Raw genomic sequence first — 12,565 nt, 5'->3', positions numbered from 1 at the left:
ACAGGACAATATATTAATCAGAGTATTTTTGTCATCTCCTCACATTTCATTTCTAGAATCCTCAAGATGGTTTTAGCCGACTGAAACGCTGGATTATGATTGGTGATCATCACCAGTTACCTCCAGTCATTAAGAATATGGCCTTTCAGAAGTATTCAAACATGGAGCAATCTCTTTTCACTCGCTTTGTCCGGGTTGGAGTTCCTACTGTAGATCTTGACGCTCAAGGAAGAGCCAGGGCAAGGTAAAGGAGCCTTAAGTACTCCCTATTTAAGGACCCCCAGCTCCATGATCCAACTGTTTGATATCATGTTCAGTAGAGACTCTAGAATGCCCTGCTGTCTAGGAACCTGCCATCTACAAATCTGAAAGCACCTGTATTGCCTTGTGCATGGGGTGTGAACTGATCGAGTTATTTCCTACACTTAATTCACTAATATTAATTTACGTGAGTTGTAAACCAAAGCTTCTTTTCACTGTCCCTTGCCCTTTCTTCATATCCCCAAGAGATATACAGTTAATATCATTTTGAAATCTAAAACAAAAGGTGAACAAGAGAAAAACACACCAGTTCTTACTTATATTAAGTGTATAGGCTCTCTCTCATAACTACCTCAAAGTATTCCTCAGTTTACAGACTCTTCCCTGATTTTTTTTAAGGAGTAAAGATAGCATTTACCTCATAAAACAAATAGTTTCATTTCTATAATATCAAGTCTGCTGACCTTTGGTTACTTAAAGCAGGAAGACAAGTTAAAAAAGGATTATTACTAAAAAGATGAGTGCAAAATAGCTAAACATGAAAATTAAAAGGAAGAACACAACCCCTTAGGAATCCAAATTTTGCGTCACTAATATTTCCTGTTTGGGGGTCTATTTATCTTTGGAAAGCTTATGTAACCTCTACAACTGGAGATACAAGAATCTGGGAAACCTTCCCCACGTGCAGCTCTTGCCAGAGTTTAGTACAGCAAATGCCGGCTTGCTTTATGACTTCCAGCTCATCAATGTGGAAGATTTTCAAGGAGTGGGAGAGTCTGAACCTAATCCTTATTTTTATCAGGTAAGAAAAACGTAAAACTTCTAAGTTTATTTTGCATTAACTAGCTGAATTACTACCTAAATCAGTGCTGTTGAACCCTTTGACTAGCCATTGAAAAAACAAAATTAAGTTGCCACCTCACACACAACACAAAATTCTGTTTCAGGTAGATTCAAGATATGTACACCAAAGAAGAGAAACTGTAAACACAGTAGAAAGAAGAAGATAGTGATTTAATAGATAATATATACATATATAGTATATATATATTTATAATAGATAACGTTAGGGTGAGAAAGGTCTTAAGCTCATTACCAAAAGCAGAAATCATAAAGAAGAATGTTGATTGAGATCAAAATTTATTTCCAAGATTTAACAGTGGGTTGAATTCTGAATATATATATACAGAACTCCTATAAATCACTTTTTAAAATAACACCCCAACAGAAAAATGCAATAAGGATAAGAATATGCAGTTCACAAAAAAAAAAGATTTGTAGCAAGTAAAAGTCACTAGACTGTATATTCACCTCTGATAATACTCAGTGTGGAGTAGGTTTAGGGAAATTTTATACTCATGCAATGCTAAAAGGAAAGCAATTTGGTGAACAGATTGTCAGTATGTATTAAAAGCAGTGTCCTCACTCTGAAGAATTTATCCTAAAAAATAAACGGGCAAGTTTGCAAGGACTTATATACTGAAATGTCCATCAGATCTTTTTCTTTTACTGCATATTATTTTAGAAATGAGAAATAACCAAAGTATCTATCAGTAGGGGTTAATTACATTAGTACCTATTCCATATAATGAATAGGCACTAAGTACGATAACATTATAACTTCATTTACTGACAAGAAAAATGTTTATGCTATATTAAATGAAAAAAAAAAAAACTAGGTTGTAAAATATATTGTATAGGGTCCTGGTCCTGGTTTTTTGTTTTTTTTTTTGTTTTTTTTTTTAAGATTTACTTATTTATTTATTTGAGAGAGAGAGAGAGTGAGGGTAGGGGAGTATGGGCTGCAGAGGGAGAGGGAGAGAGAGAATCTTAAGCAGACTCCCCCCTGAGCATGGAGCCCAACACAGGGCTTGATCCTACAACCCTGAGATCATGACCCAAGATGACATCAAGAGTCAGATGCTTAACAGACTGAGGCACCCAAGCGCCCTGTCCGATTTTATTTTTAAAGAGGTACAGCAAAACGTGGAAGTTCATACAGATAATCTACATAAAAAGATCCAGCAGCATATACACCAAAAGGTTGGTTGGTTGGTTGGTTTTTTATCTATACTAGTAGAACTGACGCTTAAAGGTAGTTTGCTATCAGTAGAGAGTGGAAAAATTCGTACACATGTAGCTTCTTTTCTCTCCTGTCTTCTTTCCTCTCCTGAAAGAGGTAACTCAGGCTGTGAGAGTATAACCAAGAACTAGAATATAAATGATTTTTCTGAAGGTGTTCCTGAATTGTACTTTTGCCTTTAAATGAAAACCAGCTTCTTGTCTTTCTTTTTTGATTCATGTTATGTTTTATATTCTTGTTTTACTTTCTTCTCTCATCTAATGCTTCTAATTTAGTCTCTACTGTACTGGACAGAGCAGCCTTGTGTGCACTTCCTCACTTGCAGATTCAGCTAAGCATAAACATAAGCCAGACCCACCAATTTGAGACCACATCCTCTTCCCACTTAAAGTGGTCTCTTTATAAGGGGAGAACAAATACAAAAAATACTAAGAAGTGTAAGGAAAAAGAAAAAACCATTGCCCCAACATTGAGAGTGCCCTGCAGTACAGCTAGATACATAGGCTATTAGACTAGATTTTCTACTGGCTTCTTAGTCAGTGACCTTGCTTCTTTGTAGTAGTATTTCTTTCATACCTACAGTTGCAGTACACTGCAGCAGAATATTATTGATCTGTATTATGACCGTTGTGGACCTAGAAATATTAAGCCTTTAAGTTGGTAACTTTTATTTTATGATGATTCCATATGTTGTTAATATATTATAAGTGTCAAAGAGAAGTAATTACCAGATACTCTTTTTATTTATCAGTGTTAACCTAGGATAGGATTATTCCTTAGTTTTATGAAAGGTGTTCACTTGTCCAAGTTGATTGACTTCACTTCTTGAGGTGTGATAAATGAACAGTTGTGCCACTTACTCATTCTTTCCGCAAAATTGAAAAAGGAAATAAATGCATAATCTGATCATTTTTACATTACAGAATCTTGGAGAAGCAGAATATGTGGTGGCACTTTTTATGTATATGTGTTTACTTGGTTATCCTGCTGATAAGATCAGTATTCTAACAACATATAATGGGCAAAAGCATCTTATTCGTGACATCATCAATAGACGATGTGGAAGCAATCCATTGATTGGAAGACCAAATAAGGTAATTTTGTGAATATGATATGTTCTGTTATTCATCATGTTGGCAAGATGGGAAAATTTTATTATGAGTTATTTATATTGTTCTACTTTGTCTCTTCGCTATCTCCTTTTAAGACATAAGAAAATAAAATAATAGGAGCTATAAACAATTCTCTAGCAGTCCTGTCTTGACAGTGTTATTGGTTTACTATGAACTTCTGTCTCAACTATCACATTGAAGATTTTGTTGATGGTAATCAGAAGTAAATGATCCTGAAACTTTTTGTTGGTAAAATGGAGGATAATGAAATTACATTATTTATGTACTGTTATAGTAGAAGTAGGATTGTAGCTTTTTTTTATTATTTTGCAAAAGTATAATTTGTACTGTTTTATTGGTGTGTGTGGGAGAGTATTTTTTCTTGAGAATAAGGGAAGATTGTAGAGTACCTTTGGACCTGAGGATTATTTTTTATACTTTTATTTTTTGTGTCATATAGAGTAGTATCAAGTAAGATGCTTGATTATATCAATAAAAGGCTGAAAGTTCAGAATAACAACTGTATTACTAATGATGAAATTAAGACTGATTGTAAACATGGCTGTATAGAAGCTCTTTCACTTTTTCTTGGAAATCATCCAAGACTAGCAGGAAAATGGGAGGAGGGAAGGACAAATGACATTTTTAGTGAGATGACACAAATCAGAGGACTAAGATCAAGGAGAAAATTAGGAAGAAGAGAATTTAGAGGACCAGTCTTGAAAGTACCAGTGGAAACACTTTCTGAAGGTGAGTGGCATACTCTGACACACAAGAGCCATGTTCCTGTTACAGAACAGTGGGTGTGAAATTGGGGTGAGCAGGAGCCTTCCTGGTCCCAAACTGGTTCAAAGAAGCCTCCATGGGAGCCATGCTCCCCCAAAAGCAGACTTTTCTCTACAGTAGCAGAGGCATGTAGCTGGCATGTAGCTAATCTAAGAAACCACTTATTCAGTGATGAAGTAGAAAAAGGAACCTAGCACGAGCTCGATTTATATAGGGAAAAAAGGAGGACATCAGAACATACCGACAAGACATTTGCTTCAAAAACATGTTGGTCTGGAACAGATGAAAACTTTGAATACACATTTGGCTGTGAATTTTGAAATGCTTAATGAAGTAACCATTTCTGTGGGGGAAGGCTACAAAGCAGAGAAATTTAATAACTCAGGAAGAGATGAAATATGAGCTGGAAGAAAATAAAAACAGAAATGGAGACATAGTTGAAAGGAGTACAAGGATATACTGAATACTTCACATAGAAAGTGAAACTGAGAAACTAGTAACTTTGAAATGGAGACAGCTTGAAAGTAGAAGAACCTCAGTATCTGAGTCCTTTTATTTATAACAGAAAAACTTAAATAATGAAGGAAAGTTCACCACCACCACCCCCCCCTTCTTGTAACAAGAAGACAAAAGTGAAATGGTTCTAGGACTGGATTACAGAGTGACTCCATGGTGTATCAAAGACCAAGGTGTTCATTTCATCCTCCTCCTTTGCCATTCTGAGTGTGTGAGCCCAGTTCCCAGACAAGCTCTCCACATGGTCAGGTTGGCAACAGAAATTTCCAGGGATTATATCCCCACGTAAGAGCAAAAGACTAAAATCCAAAATATACAAATTCCTGTAACAGTCATTGTTAAATAAAGACAGCCCAATACAGAATTGGCAAACGAATAGTCACTTCGCATGAGAAGACATAGGAATGGCCAGTAAGCACATGCAAAGTGCTTACCATCATTCTTTGTGTCAGGGGAATACAGATTAAAACTATAATGAGGTACATTGCACACCAAATAGGTTGGCTAAAATTGACAAGATTCACAGTGTACCAGTTGTTGGCAAGGATGTGGAGCAACTGGAATCTGAATCTGGAACAATGCTAGTGAATGTGCAGTGGTACAGCACCTTTGGAAAACAGCTTGACAGTTTCTCATGAAGTTAAACACACTTACTGTACAGTTCAGCAGTTTCACTCCTAGATATTTATTCAAGAGCAGTGAAAACATAATGTCCACAAAAATACTTATACTATGAATTGCAGCTTTATTCAAGATAGCCCCAAACCAAATGCAAACTGCTACAGCCACTGTGGAAAACAGTATGGTGGTTCCTCAAAAAGTTAAAAGTAGATCTACTCTATGACCCAGCAAACACACTACTGGGTATTTACCCAAAGAATACAAAAGCACTAATTCAAAGTGGTACACACAGCCCTATGTTTATAGCAGCATTATCTACAATAGCCAACTTACAGAAGCAGTGTCCATCGATTGATAAATGAGTAAAGTAGATGTAAGATATGTGTTTGTGTGTGCGTGCATATATATGTATGTGTGTGTGTGTGTGTGTGTGTGTATGCACGCACACACAATGGAATATCATTCAGCCTTTTAAAATGAAATCCTGCCATTTGCAACAACATGGATGGAGCTGGAGAGTATAATGCTAAGCAAAATAAGTCAGAGAAAGACAAACGCCATATGATTTCACTGATGTGGAATTTAAAAAATTAAACATGACCAGAGGGGCAAAAAGACAAATTAAGAAACACTCAGTTACAGAGAACAAACTGATGGGGAGGAGTATGGCAGGTTGGGTGAACTAGGTGATGGGGATTAAGGAGTACACCCGCCACGACAAGTATCAGGTGATGTGTAGAATTGCTGAATCACTGTACTGTATACCTGAAACTAAAATAACACTATATGTTGACTACACTGAAATCAAATTTTAAAACAAAAAAGCCCCAACCAGAAACAACCCAAATGACATGAATGGGTAAATGGATAATCAAATGTGGAATATTGTTCATTAGAATACTATTCAACAGGCAAAAGGTATGAACTTCTAATGGACACAACACATGGATGAATTTCAAAAACATGCCAAGTGAAAGAAGCCAAGCAAAAAAAGTATATGACTCAATTTTTAAGGAATTTTAGATGGGCAGAAAGTAATCTATAGTGACAGAAAGCAGATCAGTGTTTGCCCAGGGCTTAGGCATACAGTTTTGACTACAAAGGGGCCTGAAGTAATGGAAATCTTCATTGTGGTGCTTACCTAGGAGCATATATTGTCAGAATTTATCAAAGTAGATACTTCAAGTGAATGCATTTTATTATATGTAAATTATACTTCTGTGAAGTTGATTGAAAAGAAATGTTTTGTAAAATTCCTAAAGGTATGGACCGTGAATTATAGCTTATGCAGATAAGCACTTTAACTTTTTTTTGTTGGGTTAGTGATAAAGAAATAAATGCCTGAGTGCCAGTATTAGACTAAAACCTGCATGAACTTTCCTATGAAAATTATTTATTTTTTGTGTGTCAGAAGGTGCTATCTGTGAGAACTAAGAATATATTAAATAATAAGTGAGCATACTGAGTTATACTGCTGGGCATCAAACTGGGATACCAGGTCCCTGCGTCCAGCATGTTGGGCAGTCTAGTAGGAGAAGACTGTTTATTCTATAGATAGTAATTTGGTTGTCAGCAGAGGTAAAGATCAGTGCTATAAGTGTAATAACAGGAACATAGCCTAATCTGGTTACTAAGGTTTATTTCATTGTGTTCGTTAACTGGTTTTCTCAGTTCCAAGTATATGATCATGTTTCCTTTTCGGGTTGACTGTTTTAATGATAAGACTTTTATTTTTGAAATGTTATTTAAATTCTCTCTCTAGAGTTTTATTTATTGTACTTTTGAAAATATACCATATTTCCCATTTTTTCTTCCTAGGTGACAACTGTTGACAGATTTCAAGGTCAACAGAATGATTATATTCTCCTTTCTCTAGTAAGAACCAGAGCAGTGGGCCATCTGAGGTACATAAAGAAAACTTTTAATATTATTGAAATTTATTATCTGCTTCAGTTTTGAACTTCTTATTAATTGTTATGGCAACATTTGGCTTGGCAAGCTTTTTGTTGGAGTATAACAATATCAGATTCTTTGTAGAGTTAACTATTGTCATTGCTTCTGAATTTTTTCAATCTTAAATATTTTAGTACATTTACTTTTTAGTCTTCAGTAACACTCAGAGATAGGATTTTATTATAAAATCTTAGTATCTTATATTTGTCAGAAGCAGTGTCAGAAATTTAAAAAGGTAAGGTGGTAAAAGGAGTCTTCAGAGTACATTTTTCATTGCACAGGATTTCTGACTTTTTTTCCCACGCAGTCTTTCGGCTTCACTGTTAGAGGATAAAGGAATCATTTGTTCTCCCAGGATTAAGAACTGTCAAAACGAACAATAATCTATTTTTATCATTTATTGTGATGTATTTATGTGCTAGAGATTTATGGGAATAATATCTTCTTATTACAAAGCAGCCGTTTAGTTTTATATAAACCTTTATCTCATACGACTTACTAACAAAACTAATGAGAATTTGTTTTATTATTTTATTTGGTAGATATAAAGATAAAAGTCTCTAAGCTCTCTCCAAGCTCTCATAATGTTGTCATTAAGTCAAAATCTATTTGGAGCTTAGCTCAGTGATCAAGTTCCATCAAACTGATAACTTTTATATAAGAGTAAACAAAGATGTAATGTTTTGAGAAATTGTTTCAAAACTATTGCATTCTAAAATAGTTTATTTTGCTTACTTACCAAACATGTATTTGGAGACAAACTTTTCTAAAAAGCATTTCCTTTTTCGCATTAAGATTTATAGCTGCTGTTTGAATGGGGCATCATTATGATTTACATAATTAAAATCTCCAAAACTCACAGTATGAATATATGAATATATGAATAATGCCTCGTCCCATCCCCATCTTTTTTCTTACTGTGTCATGCTTTTTTCTTTTTCACACTTAATGACTTGACTTCGTGTTCCATAATTCTAATGTAGCTACTTTAAATCAGTGCATTAGTCATGATTCCCCTCCTCCCACAAAAACAAAAACATGAACATAGAGTTTAGTGATAAAGCAGTAACTTTACTTGGTTTAACTTATCACTTGGTATTAACTTAATGTTTGTTCTGAATTTCAGTTTTTAAGATGCCTAACTTTTTATTGCCATAGCTTAACAGGGATATTTAGTAAAATAAGTTAAAAAAAAAAAAAGGGAAGAAGAAAAGCTGCATACAAATGTTACTAATCTTGAACTGTGCTAACTAATTTTGTTTCCCAAAGGGATGTCCGTCGCTTAGTCGTGGCCATGTCTAGAGCCAGACTTGGACTATATATCTTCGCAAGAGTATCCCTCTTCCAGAACTGTTTTGAACTAACTCCAGCTTTCAGCCAGCTTACTGCCCGTCCACTTCATTTGCATATTATTCCGACAGAACCTTTCCCAACCAGTAGAAAGGTAGGCCTCTTTCTTCATTGTATAGAGCAGCACTCTCCAGTAGGTGATCACAGTAGCTAGAAACAGCATTGCGTAGATCATCCCATCAGTGGTTTAGAGCACTCCCTACACTGTGGAACTGAATTAGATTTTCTGTGTAAAATAATAGTACATGCTAACGTTTATTGAAGACTCACTATGTATCAGGCAATTAGCTCTTCCTTATTAATCCCATTTTATGTATGAGGAAACAGGATTAGCAAAGTTAAGTAGTTTGGTCATGCATCTCATAGATGGAGAATCCAAGATTTTAAAACTCAGGCAGTGTGACTCCAGAATCCATGTACTTTACTGCCTCTGTTCAGCTTTTTAGGGAGAACTTAACTAATTGATGACAGAGTAATAAATGGCTTACCTGTTAGAGAACCCTGAAGAAACCTACACTTTGGAGGACTTAGGAGGGAACAGCAACAAAGGACCTACTCAGAAGTGCCACTCCCCTCCCTCCTTATCCTTGTACCCTTTCCCAACTGTCCTCCTTGCTCCCCTTTCTCACCCTCTACCCCAGGCCCTTTAGTTTCTGGTTTATCCTTCCTATATTTCTTTTGCATAAAGAAGCAAATACTTATTTTCTTATATTTTCTTTCTTTCATAAAGGTTAGCATGCTAATCTTTAGGTTGTGACTTTGGGGCTTTGCATTTTTCATTTAATGCACTGTCTTAGAGGTGCATTTAGATTTTAAATAGAGCTTTTTTTTTTTTAATTTTTTACTTTTTTTTTTAAATTTCTTTTTAGTGTTCCAGAATTCATTGTTTTCGCACCATACCCAGTGCTCCATGCAATACGTGCCCTCCTTAATACCCACCACCAGGCTCACCCAACCTCCCCTCCCATCCCCCTCCCCTCCAAAACCCTGAGTTAGTTCCTCAGAGTCCACAGTCTCTCATGATTCATCTCCCCCTCCAATTTCCCCCAATAAAGCTGTTTTAAATGTTCACAGTACACTTCTTTCCCTCCCTCTGAAGAAAAAGATGAAATTATGTGTTTGTTTTATAATAAGGCTGAGTACATTTTTTTAAACTTTTTTTTTCCTTGGAAGTGCCTCTCTACAGGAATAGAGGGATATGGGTGGAATGATATGATGGGGTGGGGCCCTGTGAAGCCTTGAGTGTCAGCCTCTGAGGTCTGGACATGGTCCTGTAGCCCTGTGTTTCTCAATCTTTTGTGGGCTGATTATTACACAAGCAGGTTCCTAACACAAGGTCTGAGGCACAGCCTTCTTATGCGGTGGCCGCAGGGACGTGTCTGGGGGCACATGGAGGTCAGGGAGTGCCAATGAACAGAAGGCTTGAAAGCCAGTGCTTTACCCGACACCTGGGGTGCTAAGGGCTAGGAGCAGCTCCCTCTCTTCTGCTCAAGAGACTGGTGTTGGAGGCAGAGAGGGCCACACAGCTAGCACTGCGTCTCAGAAGAGGCAGCTCCTAGCAGAGCCCCAGGAAAATACGCAAACACACACAGAACCTCCCATGTTGTGAAGGCCGTGTTTCGTAGTTGTAATAGCAGTGCTGTCTTTGCACTCAAGTGTGACCCTCGCAGAAAGTGACTGCTATCAGAAGAATACCTGCCTACATGTAATACTGCCATCCTGCTTAATTCTGAGAAATACAATTTAATACACTCACTGTTGCTAATGTTATGTGTGCTGATTTGTTACTTTATGGTAAAAGCCCTTTTTCTTGATAGAAGTTTTTTTACCTTTATGGTTTTCTGAACTGCGTCTATGGTAAGAAAGGGTGAGACTTTATAAACATTTTGTAATGACTATAAATAGGAGATGTGTTCATCTTTATTCTAGGATAGTTTAGGGAGAAGTGCAGATTGTTTACCATCTTCATTTGCTTTACCACTTTACCTGCGCTGGTGGTTGTCAGAAACCACTGCAGCAGCAGCCCGCCGTTCTCCGGCAGACCTACTGAATTCCAGGCCCCGGCAGCTGGCCACACACCTCCACAAGTTAGCAGTCTGCCCCAGACAGTTCTGAAACATACCACAAAGTTTGGACTTTACTATTTGACCATGCATTTTATTAGTTTAAAAAAAAAACAAGAAACCTTTTGAATATCAACCCTCATGACTAACAGTCCGTGTATTAAATAATAGTAATGTTAGCTTATTTTTAAAGAAACATAAATAGGAAAAGTAGTTTTAATGTTTTCCTTCTGAGGAAGCTTGAAAATTGCCTTTGGAGCATACACGGTGTTAGAGACCATGCTTTAGGCCATGTTGACTTTTCTCTCTATTCAAATGATCCTGTATCTCTTGCTCTTCCACATGGGTTCCTAGACCCAAACTCCTTATCTTACTTGCCAGCCTGATATTAAAAGGTGGTAACTCTTAGTTCTCTTTGAGTCTCTACCTTTTGCTAAATTTAAATTGAATCTCTTCTCTTTATGAAGTCGTTATTGGGCTCTCACTCACACTGACATGTCCTGGTACTGTTCTGTTGTCCTCCAAACCCTAGTAGTGCTTGTATGTAAGATGGAGACATGGGCATCTGGAATGTTCGCTTTTAGCATATCAACTTTCTCACTGTCCTTAACTTTCTCTTTGCTTTCTAGAATGGAGAGCGACCATCTCACGAAGTACAGGTAATAAAGAACATGCCCCAGATGGCGAACTTTGTATACAACATGTACATGCATTTGATACAGACCACACATCATTATCATCAGGTGAGTTTTGTCAAAATTCATTCTTATTTTTCTTGTACAAAGAATCTACTCCTTTGCAGACTACATCTTTAAAGTACTCAGTTCCTCATGGGAAACCAGCTAAACCATCCAAGGTTGTTGTTAATTCATGTAACATCCATAGTTTTAAAACACCTTTGTGTAGATATAATTTGGCCTACAATAAATTCCACATATTTAAAGCATATAATTTAATATGTTCTGACATATGTAAATACCTGTGAAACCATCACCCCAATCAAGATAGTGAACATACCCATTATCTCCAGAAGTTTCCTCATGCCCCTTGGTAACCCTTCTCATCCTTCACCAGTCCCTTTCCTGACTTCTGCAGGCAACCAAGGATCTTACCCTCAATCTGTAGCTCCTCTTTACTGCCAAATAGTATTCCATTATAGGGACCTACCAGGTGTATCCATTGACCTGTTGATGGACATTTGGGTTCTTTCCACCTTTGGCTGTTACAAAGAAAGCTGCTGTGAATATTCTTGTCCCAGTCTTTGTAAGGGGGGGTGGGGGTTGTATGGGGTGGGGGTGGCGCGTGTAAAATCCCTAGCAGCAGAATGGCTGAAAAATAGAGAATATGTGTTCAACTTTTTAAGAAAGTGCCCACTCATTTTGCCAAGTAGTTGCACCACATTCCCAGCAGCAGTGTTTGAGAGCTGTGGTCGCTCCACATCCTCATCCACACGTGTTATGGGTGGCCTTTTTTATTTTGCCATTCTAAACAGGAGGCTAAACATGTAGAGCTGCTCCAGTGTTCTGGTTGAGTGTGGACAGAAGCTTCGTGCCCTGCCATGGTTTTGTCTGAAGGCTTGTTCCTCCCCACCCCTCACACATCTCCTTGACTGAGGTTGGCCCTTCAGTTGTGTCAGTCAGTCCTAATCAGCCACTGTTTTTGCAGAAGTGTTACAGCCAATTTATTTGCTAAAAAAGTTAATACGTTTTCGTATTATTTTCTTCTCTGAAGATACAATACTTTGATCTTTGGAGTCAGCAAAAAAAAGGCCATTGCCGTCAGAGTTATGTTTGTAATATAAAGTGACCAGCAGTGTTTTA

The 12,565-nt window shown here is 37.1% G+C and overlaps 1 protein-coding gene across 1 annotated transcript in view; it reads left to right on the top strand.

The window, feature by feature from the left end:
- The window catches only part of AQR (aquarius intron-binding spliceosomal factor), a 94,323-nt gene that overhangs the window by 80,890 nt on the left and 868 nt on the right, over nt 1–12,565 (top strand). The window contains exons 29-34 of the mRNA XM_080807984.1: nt 57–244; nt 892–1,063; nt 3,268–3,438; nt 7,198–7,283; nt 8,602–8,776; nt 11,375–11,488. Coding sequence (XP_080664110.1) covers nt 57–244; nt 892–1,063; nt 3,268–3,438; nt 7,198–7,283; nt 8,602–8,776; nt 11,375–11,488 — 906 coding nt within the window. The remainder of the gene's footprint in view (nt 1–56; nt 245–891; nt 1,064–3,267; nt 3,439–7,197; nt 7,284–8,601; nt 8,777–11,374; nt 11,489–12,565) is intronic.

Source organism: Martes martes, assembly GCF_963455335.1.
Source record: "Martes martes genome assembly, chromosome: 7".
NCBI lineage: Eukaryota > Metazoa > Chordata > Mammalia > Carnivora > Mustelidae > Martes > Martes martes.
This window is presented reverse-complemented; position numbering and strand designations above follow the sequence as displayed.